The sequence below is a fragment of the Bufo bufo genome, chromosome 3 (assembly GCF_905171765.1).
Source record: "Bufo bufo chromosome 3, aBufBuf1.1, whole genome shotgun sequence".
Taxonomy (NCBI): Eukaryota; Metazoa; Chordata; class Amphibia; order Anura; family Bufonidae; genus Bufo; species Bufo bufo.
Genome location: NC_053391.1, coordinates 34,540,238 through 34,556,239, shown reverse-complemented (window position 1 = coordinate 34,556,239; position 16,002 = coordinate 34,540,238). Strand labels below are relative to the sequence as shown.

Below are 16,002 nucleotides of genomic sequence, written 5' to 3'. Positions count from 1 at the left end.
CTTTGATTGTTTGCATCCCTGCTTGGGTGTGTTGCATGTCCCCCCCAGCCACCATGGATTACAACTCCCAGCTGTGTTGTCAACTTCTATGAGTCTTCATAAACCTCAGTGCTGGGCAGACCGTCTTTCCCTTGAAATGCCATAGTTTAGGTTTCAATTACTTATGATGATGAAATCCTCCTTCCCATCACTGTTTGTCAATCTCTGATGCTGCTTCACTATCGCACTTCTCTATTCTCTTGGAAGCTCTGCTGCCACCTTACTCATACACTGAGTACACTCTGCACACCTGCCAGGTTAGACATGGTATATTCTGTCCCTTATTTTCCAGAGGAACCTATGTATGTATAGACCAGGAATGCTTAACCTGCGACCCTCCAGCTGTTGCAAAGCTACAACTCCCAGCATGCCATAATAGCTGTACGTTGTCCAGGCATGTTGGGAGTTGTAGTTTTACAACAGCTGGAGGGCCGCAGGTTGGGCATCCTTGGTATGGACCCTTTCACAGGACGGCATGGTGGCTCAGTTGTTAGCACTGGTGATTTGTTAGTGCTGATGTCCTGTGTTTACTGAGGGCAACACCTGCTTGGAGTTTGTACATTCTCTTTGTGTTTGTGTGGGTTTCCCCCCACATTCTAAAAAATATATTGTTACATTGGGTTCCTATATGGAAGACCCTGACTCCCCAGGGAGTTACCCCAGCTACACACCCATCCATGTGCATTTAGTCCTCTACAGGGCTTTTTTTCTCAGAGAAAAGGTGGTGGAACTCAGCCTCCCTCCCCTGGCCACGCCCCTACACACCCCTAGGACCGCCTCCTAAAACCGCCCCTTTAGAGAACAGGGATGCAAGTAAAATTTGGGGGGGACTATAAAAGTCCAGCCCAGCAAAGAAACCCCCCAGATGGGGATGGCACTGTTAATGGGGGATCTGGGGATGGCACTGTTAATGGGGGATCTGGGGATGGCACTGTTAATGGGGGATCTGGGGATGGCATCCGCAGATCCCCCATCCTATAACAGTGCCATCCACAGACCCCCCCATCCTATAACAGTGCAATCCACAGACACCCCCACCCCATAACAGTGCCATCCATAGACCCCCCCCATCCTATAACAGTGCAATCCACAGACCCCAACCCCATAACAGTGGCATCCACAGACCCCCCCACCCCATAACAGTGCCATCCACAGACCCCCCCTTAACAGTGCCATCCACAGACCCCCCTTAACAGTGCCATCCACAGACCCCCCCACCCCATAACAGTGCCATCCACAGACCCCCCCACCCCATAACAGTGCCACCCACAGACACCCATCCACCCCATAACAGTGCCATCCACAAACCCCCCACCCCATAACAGTGCCATCCACAGACCCCCCCTTAACAGTGCCATCCACAGACCCCCCACCCCATAACAGTGCCATCCACAGACCCCCCCCCCACCCCATAACAGTGCCATCCACAGACCCCCCCCACCCCATAACAGTGCCATCCACAGACACCCCCCCACCCCATAACAGTGCCATCCACAGACCCCCCCCTTAACAGTGCCATCCACAGCCCCCCACCCCATAACAGTGCCATCCACAGACCCCCCCCACCCCATAACAGTGCCATCCACAGACCCCCCCTTAACAGTGCCATCCACAGACCCCCCCTTAACAGTGCTATCCACAGACCCCCCCCACCCCATAACAGTGCCATCCACAGACCCCCACCCCATAACAGTGCCATCCACAGACCCCCCCACCCCTTAACAGTGCCATCCACAGACCCCCCACCCCATAACAGTGCCATCCACAGACCCTCCCCCTTAACAGTGCCATCCACAGCCCCCCCACCCCATAACAGTGCCATCCACAGCCCCCCCACCCCATAACAGTGCCATCCACAGACCCCCCCACCCCATAACAGTGCCATCCACAGACCCCCCCTTAACAGTGCCATCCACAGACCCCCCCCCATAACACTGCCATCCACAGACCCCCCCCATAACACTGCCATCCACAGACCCCCCCATTGCCGCTCCAGTACAGTTATAAAATGTGTAAAATTAATAATGATTCTATTCATGAGGCCCCCTCTGTAGTAGAACATTCAATATATCCATCCTACTCACAGGGCTGTTATCGTAATCCAGGCCGGCCGGGCAGACGAGCGGCAGCGTCACTGACTGACGTCACGTGCCTGCGCCGCCTGCTTCATTCATAAAGTAGGCCGGGCAGGCACGTGACGTCCGTCAGTGACGCTGCCACTCGTCTGCCCGGCCGGCCTGGATTACGATAACAGCCCTGTGAGTAGGATGGATATATTGAATGTTCTACTACAGAGGGGGCCTCATGAATAGAATCATTATTAATTTTACACATTCTATAACTGTACTGGAGCTGGGGGCCGGAGCACAGTGAACGCACCGGCCCCCAGCTCCTCCTCCCAGTCCCTCCCCGCTGATACATCGCAGCCTGCGATGCTGGAGCATGGCAGGCTGCGATGTCAAAAGGTGGCGGAACGCCGTTCTAGTGCGTTCCGCCAGAAAAAAAGCCCTGGTCCTCTATATGAGAAAGGTGCATTAATAATAGATCTGCATGGAGGCATGATCTGGACCACTCAGTGACCACCCACATGTAATATGACTTGACTGGCAACCTTTTGTGGGGTCAGTCACAGCTTTATTAAATGGGTTTAAATATTGACCTATCCTCAGGATCAGTCATCAATATATGAGGTCCAACTTTGCCTTTAGTTGCCCTTTATATGTAATTGTTATAGAAACATAGAATGTGTCGGCAGATAAGAACCATTTGGCCCATCTAGTCTGCCCAATATACTGAATACTATGAATAGCCCTTGGCCCTATCTTATATGAAGGATGGCCTTATGCCTATCCCATGCATGCTTAAACTCCTTCACTGTATTTGCAGCTACCACTTCTGCAGGAAGGCTATTCCATGCATCCACTACTCTCTCAGTAAAGTAATACTTCCTGATATTACTTTAAAATCTTTGCCCCTCTAATTTAAAACTATGTCCTCTTGTAGCAGTTTTTCTTCTTTTAAATATTCTCTCCTCCTTTACCTTGTTGATTCCCTTTATGGTATTTAAAAGTTTCTATCATATCCCCTCTGTCTCGTCTTTCTTCCAAGCTATACATGTTAAGGTCCTTTAACCTTTCTTGGTAAGTTTTATCCTGCAATCCATGTACTAGTTTAGTAGCTCTTCTCTGAACTCTCTCCAAAGTATTAATATCCTTCTGGAGATATGGTCTCCAGTACTGAGCACAATACTCCAAATGAGGTCTCACTAGTGCTCTGTAGAGCGGCATGAGCACCTCCCTCTGTCTACTGGTAATGCCTCTCCCTATACACCCAAGCATTCTGCTAGCATTTCCTGCTGCTCTATGACATTGTCTGCCTACCTTTAAGTCTTCTGAAATAATGATCCCTAAATCCCTTTCCTCAGATACTGAGGTTAGGACTGTATCACTGATTTTATATTCTGTTCTTGGGTTTTTACGCCCCAGGTGCATTATCTTGCACTTATCAACATTAAATTTTAGCTGCCAAAATTCTGACCATTCCTCCAGTTTTCCTAAATCCTTTTCCATTTGGTGTATCCATCCAGGAACATCAACCCTATTACAAATCTTTGTGTCATCAGCAAAAAGACACACCTTACCATCGAGGCCATCTGCAAATTCGCTTATAAAGATATTAAACAATATAGGTCCCAGAACAGATCCCTGAGGTACCCCACTGGTAACAAGACCATGGTCTGAATATACTCCATTGACTACAACCCTCTGCTGTCTGTCCCTCAGCCACTGCCTAATCCATTCAACAATATGGGAGTCCAAGCCCAAAGACTGCAGTTTATTGATAAGCCTTCTATGTGGGACAGTATCAAAAGCCTTACTAAAGTCTAGATAAGAGATGTCTACTGCACCTTCGCCATCTATTATTTTAGTCACCCAATCAAAAAAATCAATAAGATTAGTTTGACATCATCTCCCTAAAGTAAACCCATGCTGTTTTTCATCTTTCAATCCATGGGATTTTCGATGTTCCACAATCCTATCCTTAAAGGGAACCTGTCATGTGGATATTTGATTAAATTCTAACTAATTATATACAATCATTAACTACTAAAAAGTACCTTAGATGTATTCACTTACTGGTGTGACAGATGGTTACCTCATAAATGGATGCATCGTAGCGGCATGGTGTAGGTGTGCCGCGCTCCTCCTCCTGCCGTCCTCTCCCCCTCTCTCTCCACCCTCAGCTGTGATGTGAGGCACAGCCGATTATGGGACAGCTGATTCCCTGGCCCGAGGCACAGCTGACTTCCCGATGTGAGGCACGGCTGATTCTAGCTCACCTGTGAGTAGCCGTGCCTTGTTACTCGCTGTCTCTGGAGGCGTCTGACTGGTTCCCGCTGTAGGCATGCTTTCTGTGACCTGAGACGCCGGAGAGTGGCGTTTTGCTGCCGGGGTAGGACCCTCGTCGGCACTCACCTGTGTTCCGTGGGAGGAGAAGTGGATCCGAGCCTGCGGTGTCGATTGATGTGGGGTTCTCCCTCTTTCTGCTCCTCCTGAGGCACCAGTGGAGTGGTGTCACGATGATCTGACGATCTGCTACGCACCCTGAGCGCCGGCTGAGTCTGCTGTGAATCTCCCTGTGAAGCCTGCCGTGGAGGATGGTGGTCGCCGTTGGCCCAGAATCCCGGCTTTGGCCGTGATGAAGCATTCCGTGGTGGTTGGTGGCTGATCCCAAGGAGTTTGAGGTACTGGTCCTTGTTCGCAACCCCCCAAATGACCTCCTGTGATTGATGGTCACCTTGGCGTGCACCGCCAACCGGGCTTATCCCCCTGCAAGGCACTGGGTGCTAGGGTGGGTATTCAGTTAGGCCTGTGGTCAATTCAGCACTTGGATGGGAAGTTTATATCTGAGGGGCCCTTCTTTCGGCTGCTGGATGGGGGACTGTGGAAAAAGACCGCTACTGCATTTATTGCATTGGATGCCTATGTTATAACTTATAACTCTGACTCCAACAAGCACCTGCATCTACTTTTCCCTGTCTCCGTCACCACGCTTCAACCTCTGAAAAGCTGAACTACCCTGAGTATTTGGGGGGTTTATGTTTGCGTTGTGTGATGATCTCCAGCTATCTTGTCTTGGGGGGTCAGGCTTTCTGGGGCCTTCGATAACTTAGTTACGTGGCTGGAAAGGCCATATCTGTGTCAATGACATTTTGGTATGCGGGACGGCGACCGTATTATATTATATTGTCTGGTTCGCAGTCTTTATTCTTTCACAATCATGTCGATTTTACTATTTATGTCTATCTGATTTGTATTTACTGATTACTTATGCATTTATCCTTTTTTATGTATATGTATGTAACAAAACTGGTTGCGGGCTCAGAGTTAAATGAGCTATTGGTGTAGATAGACCCGTACCAGTAGTGAAATTATTATAGGTCACCAGTTTTATAGCTTGTACCCACCGTTTTGCAGTCAAAATTCTATAAAAATGCCACCAAAGTATCGTAAATCGGGTGGTGTGACTTCCCCAAAAAGTGGTTCTGGGGGGAGCCCACAGACCCGATTAGATAAATTCCTGAAGTCACCGCCTCCAAAAACTAGAGGAGGTGTACAGAGGGCTGCCCCACAGACCGAATCTGGGTCAGATAGTATGGACCATTTAGAACAGAGCTCAGTAAAAACCAGCTTGTCCCAGAGTGAAGGCCTTGAGAATATAAACAAAAAACTCGAGGATATATTGGGAGTAGTAAACCTAACCAGTAACTCAGTTGCAGAATTGACTTCCTCCCTGGCAGTAGTACAGGGAGATGTCACGATAATACGAGACGAAATGACAAAGTTGAGAACAAAAGTGATGGAACTAGAAACGGTAGTCAATTCTGTCACTTTAGAGAACGGTGTTTTAAAAAAGAGATTAGAAGAAGTAGATGAGGAGCATGGGTGATTAAAAAAGAAAGTGGTAGAAATGGAGGATAGGTCTCGTAGATATAACTTGCGCCTGGTAGGGTTTCCAGAAGGGGTAGAACAGGATAACCCTGTAAATTTTATTCAAAAATGGTTCCTTGAAAATTTAGGGCCAGGTGTCAATTCATCTACCTTCTGTGTGGAAAGGGCTCATAGAATACCTTTTAAAAAACCCCCTCCAGGGGCGTCACCTAGATCTATTTTGGTAAAGTTCCTCTGCTCAAAGGATCGAGACTGGGTTCTTAGACGCAAAAGAGAAGTGGCAGATATACATTTTGATGGTAATCTTATATTAATATTCCCTGACTTCTCACGAGAGACCCAACTTAGAAGGAGATCCTTTGTAGATGTGAAAAAAAGATTAATTGTAGCCAAAATGCGATGTTATACCCTGCCAAACTAAGGGTGGTTTATAAGGACTCTGTTAGGTTTTTCTCTACACAGGCAGAGGCTGTGCAATGGTTGGATTCGATGGGCCTATGAAAGAAGAATAACGGAAGAGTAATGGAAGAAAAAATAAATAAATAAATAAATAAATAAATAAAAAAATAAAAAATAAATAAATAAAATAAAATAAATAAAAATAAAATAAAAATAAAAATATAAATAAATAAATAAATCCCGAGGGGGGAGGTTGATGAGGGGTGATGGTGGGGGGGAGGTTTGGAGGAAGGAAAGAGGTTGACGGGTATTGTGGAATGCACTGTCAACCAAGTAGGGTTTTTTTTATTTTTTGGGATGGGGGGTTCAAGGGAGGGATTGGCTGCCGTCGTTTGCTGTGTGGATATGCGTGCTTCTCCGTTAAGGAAGGGGGTTTTGGAAATTTTTATTCATAGGATATGCCGTGTAACATTCTATTTTGGAATGTGAGAGGGCTGGGAGACAGGGTGAAGAGGACAGTGGTGTTTGACCTTGTAGTCCGCCACCTGCCGGCGATTGTGGTACTACTGGAGAACCACGCTACAGTAGATAGGATCTACACACTGAAAAGGAAATGGGCTTCTCTTGAGTACCACGCTTGCTACTCCTCTTATGCAAGAGGGATTAGCGTATATATTCATCATGGGATGGAGTATCAACCGCTAGATAATTTGATTGATAAAGAGGGAAGATTTGTATTTCTCCATGGGTATTGGAAAGGGCAGGAGGTCATACTGGCTTTTATTTATATCCCCCCACCATTTAAAGCAACGGTGTTTGCACTGCTAGTTCAATATATATCCACAAAAAATCAATGCGCGCTTTTAGTGGCAGGTGACTTTAATGCAGTACCTGATCCTGAGTTGGACCGGTTCTCGTTGTTCTCCGGGCGCGGCCGCGCGGGATCCCCCTTGACTGCTGTATGCCAGGAGCTGCCGCTGGTCGATATCTGGCGCCACCTATATGGCAATAAAAAAATCTTTTCATGTTTTAGCCAGTCATTCGGGTCAATGTCCCGTATAGATCTGGCGTTCGCAAGTCGTGATCTGTGCGGTCGAGTCCTGAGAATGAGATATGAGCCCCACGGAATCTCGGATCACTCCCCAGTTCTTGTTGTGTTTAAGGAGGCTCCAAATATAGGTAGAACTTTTAAACTGAACCCGCACTGGTTTGATGTGATAGGGGAGCAATCCCGAATAGACCAAGATATTCGGGAATTTTGGGACCTTAATGTAGGATCGGCACATATTCACTATGTGTGGGACGCTTTGAAGGCTCATATAAGTTGGCTTATACTTTAATAAAATTAATAGGTTTAGAACGGAAGTGCGGCGCAGGGAACAACAATTGACAGACTTAATAAGGAGTTTACGCGCCGCATTAATTGACTCCTATACGGAGCAATCTATTAAACAGTTAAAAGAGGCCAATTTACAGCTTAAGACGCTCCTTTATAAAAAAGCACAACATAAGCTCCTATTTCAAGGCCAGAATCGTTTTTGCGAATCTGGTAAAACGGGCAGGTTTCTGGCTCGTCTGGTGGCCAACCAGAGAGAGTCTACCAGTATAAGAGAAATCAGGAACTCACAGGGTGTTGGGGTGAACTCTGCAGAGGAGATAAGGGAGGAATTTGGGAGATATTACTCTACCCTCTATAAATCTGAGTCTATGTTTAGTCGCTCCGTTATGGATCAATATCTTCAAAAATTAGAGCTCCCCCAGTTATGTTCTCAAGATAGAGAGCGCTTGGACTCCCCTATTCTGTTAGAGGAACTCCAGGCGACTCTTTCCTCTCTAAAATATAAATCAGCCCCTGGATCAGATGGATTGCCGTTTGATCTATATAGGTACCACGCTAGCGCACTCTTGCCGATCCTGCTTCTAGTCCTGAATGAATCTCGCGCATGCGGTTCTTTTCCTCCATCATTTGGGGAAGCAGTGATTATTTTGGTCTTGAAAAAGGACAAGGATCCGTGTGATATGGGATCATATAGACCCATATCACTTCTGAATACGGATTATAAGATTTTCGCCAAAATTTGGTCTAATCGCCTAAAGAGGGTTATAGCGGGTTTGGTTCACCCCAATCAGACGGATTTATTCCGGGATGGCAAATACAGATGAGTCTATATAGGGTTTACTTGAATCTGTCTGTTGGGGGTAGTATAGACCACTCCATTCTGTCTTTGGATGCCGCAAAGGCGTTTGACAGGATGGAGTGGCCTTTCCTGTGGGCTACAATGTCCCATTTTGGCATTGGGAATCCCTTTTTGGAAATGACTCAAATGCTATATGCACATCCTGTTGCATGTATTAGTGTCAATGGTATTAGATCTTCCCCCATTACGATGCAAAGAGGGATGCGACAGGGTTGCCCCCTCTCTCCTCTCCTTTTCGCTCTCTTTATTGAACCATTGGCTTCTCGGATTCGCTGGGATAGCCGTATAGACGGTTTTGGAGTAGCGGGAGCGGGCGATAAAATAAGTCTATATGCCGATGACGTGATTCTGTTTCTGGATCAGGGGTGGAAAATTCTCCCGTACGTCATAGAGGTAATAGAAGATTATGGTAAACTATCAGGCTATAGAATCAACTGGTCAAAGTCATCGCTCCTCCCGCTAAACCGGAAAGCTGTAGACGAGGGGAGGCGAGTCCGTGTTTTGGTCCCCAATGACACATTAGATTATTTGGGGGTTAAGATTGGCCTCCCTATAAATAGGTTTTATGATCTTAATCTGGCCCCTGTTCTGAATAAAGTCAGGGACAAAATCTGCTCTTGGCGGAAGCTGATACTGGCACAGGCGGATCGAATAGCCCTGATTAAAATGATTATCCTCCCGATAGTTTTATTTCCGTTGTGTGCCTCCCCCATCTGGATAGAAGATATTTTCTTTCATAGGTTAGAGGCTATGATCAATGATTTAATTTGGGGAAGGAAGAGGGTTCGCATAAAGCAGAGATATCTATGGTTGTCGGAGGCAGATGGTGAGCTGTCATTACCCTTTTTTCAAGGTTATTATTTGTGTGCACAGATTCAGCGTTGTTGCTGTTCTAAGGAGAGTTTACTTTCACGATATTTGACTAAAGTTTTTGATAAACCAGTTGATAATATTTTTGCATGTTTGGAGACTGGGTTTATGGGAATGAGGAGGTCCCTGCTGATCCCGTGCTCACTGCAGAGGGTTTGGAACAGACTGAAGAAGATCCTTAAATCTTCCGGTCCGTTTGTTTTCACCCCTCTGTGGGAGAACAGGGAGCTGGAGGAGTTCTTCAAAATTACAGATTTTGGTTATTGGGTACGTAATGGTATCAATAGGGTGTCTGACCTTTTTATATGGGTCGGTTTAAATCACTTTTGGAATTTGGTTTTACTGATAGTTCACCATTAGATTTATTTATGTATTCACGTTTGAAACATATATTTGAAGCCTCTAGGAATAGAGGCCCCTTTTATCCACGAGAGAATATATTTTTTGATTTTTTTGACGCTCAGAAGTATGAAAAAGTGAAGTTATCCAGACTTTATGCAAAACTCCGAATTGCACTGGCAACTGTAACACCTTTCAAAAGCACAAATAAGTGGGAGCAAGAGCTGAATTGCCCCCCACTACAGTGGTCTACTATTTATAGGAATGTGAGAAAGGCGTCAGTTTCCAGTGCGCACAGGTTAATCCAATTTAAGATCCTCCACAGACTTTATTATACGCCTAAAATCCAAGGAAAATTTCCCCAAAATAAAGATCGGGATTGCTGCTGCTCCAAATGTGGATATATTAATGCGGACTATGTCCACTTGCTTTGGAGCTGCAGCAAAATAAGAAGCTATTGGGAGGAGGTTTTCGCTACCCTACAAAGGGAGAGCTCAATGAATTATAACCCGGGGGTTTTTATAGTGCTTTTTGGAGAATGTGGGTCAGAAGTGGAAGTCCCGGCCCAGGTCAGACGGATTTGGATGCGGGGATTGATGGTCGCTAAAGCTATATTGATAAAGTATTGGGGCTCTGTCTCCCCGCCCTCAACAAGGGAGTGGGGGTCATATCTTCAAAAAATTAGAGTCTATGAGGACATTGAAAGGAAACGGAGAATTACACGCAGATCTACATAGCCATAATTAATATTATTTTACACATTGATGAATGGAGTGGACGGCAGCCATGGGGGGGGGGGGAGGATATAGATATTATTATATATTGTCGTGAGGGTGTTCTTAGGATGTTGTATAGATTTTTTCTTTTGTAAGGACGTTTATGATTGCCATGTTAGGGCATACCGTTGTGACTATTACTGTTTTATGTACTAATATCATGATGTGGAAAATACAAATATATATATTTAAAAAAAAGATGCCACATGCCGCATGCTAATGAGCTGATTGAGTCCAGCGTGATGTCATTGAGTCCAGCATTTTTTAATCAGAGATATAGCCACTCCCCTGCCCACCTGCTGCTGATTCATATGGAAAATAACTGTCAATCAGCAGCAGGGAGGCAGGAAGAGTCAGGAGCTCATGAATATTCAGGACTCATCATTATGAGCTGAGCTTTTCAATACAAGATGTTGCAGATTGACTGGGTCAATTAAAGAAAGTGACCCACATTTTGCTAAGAGAATCAGTCACTTATTTATTGTTGCCCTTAGTTAGGACACCATAAAACTGGTGACAGGTTCCCTTTAAGTATGGTTTCCATTAATTTCCCACTATTGATGTCAGGCTTACTGGCCTATAGTTGCCCAATTCCTCCCTACTACCTTTCTTGTGAATGGGCACAACATTTGCTAATTTCCAATCTTTTGGGACGACTCCTGTTACCAGTGCTGATTTTGCTAGTACACGCTAAGCTCTTTTAATATCTTTGGGTGTATCCATCAGGCCGCTGTGACTCATTTGTATTAATTTTAGACAGCTGACTTAAAATCCTCTACCTCTGTAAAGACACATGCATCAAAAGATTCATTAGTCTTCCTACGTAACTGAGGTCTTTTTCCTTCATATTCCTTTGTAAAATCTGAACAGAAGTATTCATTTAGGCAGTCAGCTAGTTCTTTATCTTCTTCCATATACCTTCCTTCTTTTGTTTTTAATTTGGTAATTCCTTGTTTTAATTTCCTTTTCTCTGAAGAATGTCTTATCGCCTTTTTTCCCTGACTGAGCTAATTTCTCTTCTGCCTGTGCTTTAGAAGCTCTTATAACTTGCTGGGCCTCTCTGCCTAATCTTATACATTTCCCTGTCATCCTCGTTTTTTTTTTTATAATTACTAAATGCTATCTTTTGTTTTTAATGATTTTGGCCACTTCTGCTGAGTACCACAGTGGTCTCTTTCTTTTTTTGCTTTTACTGACAAGCCTAATGCAATTATCTGTTGCCACTTTTAAGTAGTCCCATTTCTCCTGGACTCCAATGAAACTGTTCCAATCTGATAGGGACTTGTATACCACTAATCTAATTTTGGAAAAGTCAGTTTTTCTAAAATCTAAAACTTTTGTTTTTGTGTGGTGTGACTCAGTCACTGTACTTATAGTAAACCACACTGACTGGTGATCACTAGATCCCAAGCTTTCCCCTACAGTAATATCAGATACCAAATTCCCATTTGTGAATACTAAATCTAAAATGGCCTCCTTCCGGGTTGGCTCCTCAACTTCTTGCTGTAGAGATAATCCCAGTAGGCAATTTAGAATATCTGTACTCCTGGCAGAACTAGCTATTTTGGTTTTCCAGTTTACATCAGGAAGATTAAAGTCTCCCATAATGATAACTTCCGCTTTCAATGTCATTTTAGCCATTTCCTCAAGTAGTAGATCATCTAATTCTTTGACTTGACCAGGTGGTTTGTATATCACACCTACACGAGTTACCTTATGTGGCGAAACCAACCTCGCCACTGGGTTTTGGAGGGGTCTGGCTGCTGGCCTCTTGCCCCAGGATTATGGGCCCTCTCATCAGCCAGGCCTCATTTGTTCACAAAGGACTTGAACTAACTTGAACTCCTGGTCTAATTCGGGCCATTTTGGGATGTTAAATGTCTGTGTATTGAAAAGAGTTGTGACATTGTATGTTTGAATGGTGATTTCTGTCTGTTGTCCCCACATGTGTATTGGTGATTTCCCTTTGTCTTGAGAGATAATTGGATTGCTCCACGGGTGTCTCCAGGGCAGAGGGGAGGAAACCATGATGCATTGTGGGGATGTATTGTCTCTGTGTGTCCTGCAGTGCTGCATGTCTGTCCTGTGTCACAGTCTTCCTTCTGGTCCCCTAGGGGCGTGTACACCATATGGGCTTGGTTGTTTTATACCTCCCTGTGGGCGGACCTGTATTTGCAACAACTGTAATAAAAACCAGGCTGGGTGTACCAGCACCTCAGACCACAGCTTGACCCTCAACACGGAGCCTTGTCTCGTTATTGGGGGGATCCACTGTCTGCTGTTAGAGACTGATTGCCAGGAGTGTAAGCTGATTCCTGTTCGTCTGCTAGCAGCTATTCGTGAGGTTCCAGTTTGGAGTGCTATTTTGTATCCAATTCGGGAGTTTGGTGTTCTGCAGTAGCTGTGCCTGTCTCTCAGAAAGGGGCCTATCGCCTAAACGGATTTTAACCCCTTGTCTGCTGAAACGGTCCGTTACACCTTATGATTATCAAGCTGCAACATAACCCAAACTGACTCTAAATTGGTCTGGCTAACTTGTATTAGATTAGATTTATGCTGTCTTTCACATACAGGGCTTCCTTTCCCCCTTTTTTGGCCTTCTCTGTCTTTCCTATATAGAGAGAACCCTGGTATTGTTATATCCCAGTCATTACTCTCATTGAACCATGTCTCAGTGACAGCCACTAAACCTATATTCTCAGATGTCATTATAGACTCAAGTTCATCGATCTTATTCCCTAAACTGCGAGATGCCTTTATAGGGGCGAAAGGGTGAAAACCAGTCTATCACTGAGGATAGTGATTGGCTATAACAGTCATATGCCAGATACCTGCTCACTGTGTACATCACTGTGTTGGTCTACCACTGAGAACACTGATATACTGTATACTGGCATCTTACTCCGGTAATTTGAGAACAAGTGATAGCAATGGTGCTGTAGAAAGAGGTATTACGTGTTTTTGTTTTATTTTGGGAAACTGGTCAGCTTGTTCTAGACTTTTGTCTTGGATTACATCTTTATGGTATTTAAACTGTAGAGAGCACACGTCTGATGAGCATAAATAGAAGTGCAGATGAGCCACATTTCAGAAATAGGGCTGCCTGAGCTGGTGACGTCCTGCTGGAAACATACAGACCTTCTTTTTCTTGAAATGCCATAGTTTAGGTTTCAATTTCCCTCCCATCACTGTTTGTCAATCTCTGATGCTGCTACACTATTGCACTTCTCTATTCTCTCAGAAGCTCTGCTGCCACCTTACTCATACACTGAGTACACTCTGCACACCTGCCAGGTAAGACATGGTATATTCTGTCCCTTATTTTCCAGAGGAACCTATGTATGTATAGACCAGGCATGCTCAACCTGCCGCCCTCCAGCTGTTGCAAAACTACAACTCCCAACATGCCCTAATAGCTGTACGTTGTTCAGGCATGTTGGGTGTTGTAGTTTTACAACAGCTGGAGGGCTGCAGTTTGGGCATCCCTGGTATGGACCCATTCACTGGATGGCATGGTGGCTCAGTTGTTAGCACTGGTGATTTGTTTGTGCTGATGTCCTGGGTTCACTGAGGGCAACACCTGCATGGAGTTTGTACATTGTCCCTGTGTTTGTGTGGGTTTCCCCCCACATTCCAAAAAATATATTATTACATTGGGTTCCTATATGGAAGACCCTGACTACCCAGGGAGTGACCCCAGCTACACACCCATCCCTGTGCTTTGAATCCTCTATATGAGAAAAGCGCATTAATAATAGATCTGCATGGAAGCATGATCTGGACCACTCAGTGACCACCCACATGTAATATAATGACTTGACTGGCAACCTTTTGCGGGGTCAGTCACAGCTTTATTAAATGGGCTTAAATATTGACCTATCCTCAGGATCAGGCACTAATATATGAGGTCCTACTTTGCCTTTAGTTGCCTTGTGCATGTAATTGTTCTTTTGTGGGTGTTGGTTTGAGTACTTTAGTGTTTTGTTTTTTTTTTATATTTTTTAGCTGTGCCGGTCTTTCATATACTGTATATATGGTATGACAATATTATGTTTTTTAATCATAATCGAAGAACCAACTTTTAGTTTAATAAGAATCTTATGTGATATTTCACCGTGCTATGACTTGGATGAAAAACACCTGAACACCACCCAAACGACTAGAGCTAGGAAGGACTGGGAGACAAAACGGTTACAATGTAAGGTGACCTATTATGCCTTTACTTATGCCATCCCTCAGAGGTGAAGGTAAGAAAAAAAAAATATCACGTAAGGGGGTCAGACCTTAGAGAAGAAAAATCTTTTTGGTCCTGAGCGATATGTGTGGCTCCCCACTGTATGACGTCTGAAGGCGGTTTACTGGTCTCTCGGGTGGCAACAACTTTGGTTACAATAATCTTATGAAAGGCAACATGCTTAGGGGTTACAGTATTACAAGAGGCAATCAGAACATGATTTCAAAGTCTATAAATTAGGACTGTCACGAACCAGAGTGTGTGGACCCACTGTACCACGTGGCCAACGTCCTCTAAGAGTGTTGTCTAACTGAACCCTTCTTCACAGTACTTCTGATGGTGGGGATAGACTTCACTGTGGAAAACACCAGGTCGCTTCCTTTTGATGTGGGTTGGCACACAAAGCAGCTGGCGCAGGCCGACCAGAGGGTAGCAGTGCAAGGTACCAGAGGCAAGAACATAGTGAACAGGCTGAGTTTTAACCAAGAGCGACAGTTCAGGACCAAATATTGAGGCAGAGGAAAGTCGTAGAAGTAATGGGACAGGGCAGGCGGCACAGGAACAGGTCAGACAATCCGGGTGAGCAACAGGAGAGTCGAGATGGAGCAGGCAAGGATCAGACAGGTAGCGGGATCCAGAAGACAAGCACGGGTCAGGAGTTCAGAAACACAAGCATGTACGAAAACAACCTTAGCATGACACAAGGACCTTTGACACTCAGGTACCTGGGAAGAGGGCTGAACTACTTATATTGGTGCAAGAAGGCTGGGATAGGTCAGCACAGGTCACATGTGCCTAACCCCTAAGCCACAGGAAGTGACGTACACCAGCCCTTAAACAAATGCGCTAAAGGAAACAGGCTGGAAGGCATGCTGCACCCGGGGCTGGAAGGAAACCATGGCGGTGGTGGCATCAGGGGAGGACAGCGCCTGCAAGGACAGAGCCTGGGACCGTGGTGGTGAACAGAGAGACACGGGCACTGACCAACACCGCTACCTTCCCCACAATGCGGCTGGATGCGGACAATGATGGAAGCAGCCAGGGAGGACAGTGCTTGCTCAAACACAGAGCCCGGGACTGCGGTGGTGAGTAGGGGAACATCGGCGGTCAGCAACCGCCGTTACAAGGACACAGTATTAACTAGTAGTAACAGGTAAATATAACACAGTCCCTTTAAGAAGTAACTACTTACTCTG

The 16,002-nt window shown here is 45.3% G+C and overlaps 1 protein-coding gene across 8 annotated transcripts in view; it reads left to right on the top strand.

Moving 5' to 3' along the window:
• Positions 1 to 230: 230 nt before the first annotated feature.
• LOC120994463 (interferon-induced GTP-binding protein Mx2-like) overlaps positions 231 to 16,002 on the top strand; it is a 143,809-nt gene continuing 128,037 nt past the window's right edge. For 2 of the 8 annotated variants that reach the window (XM_040423057.1, XM_040423051.1), the window contains exon 1: positions 231 to 296. Coding sequence is in view for 1 of the 8 variants with exons in the window: in XM_040423049.1 (XP_040278983.1) it covers positions 15,813 to 15,891 (79 nt within the window). In the remaining 7 variants the exon portion in view is untranslated. The other 6 variants (XM_040423050.1, XM_040423048.1, XM_040423053.1 and 3 more) reach the window with 5 other exon arrangements.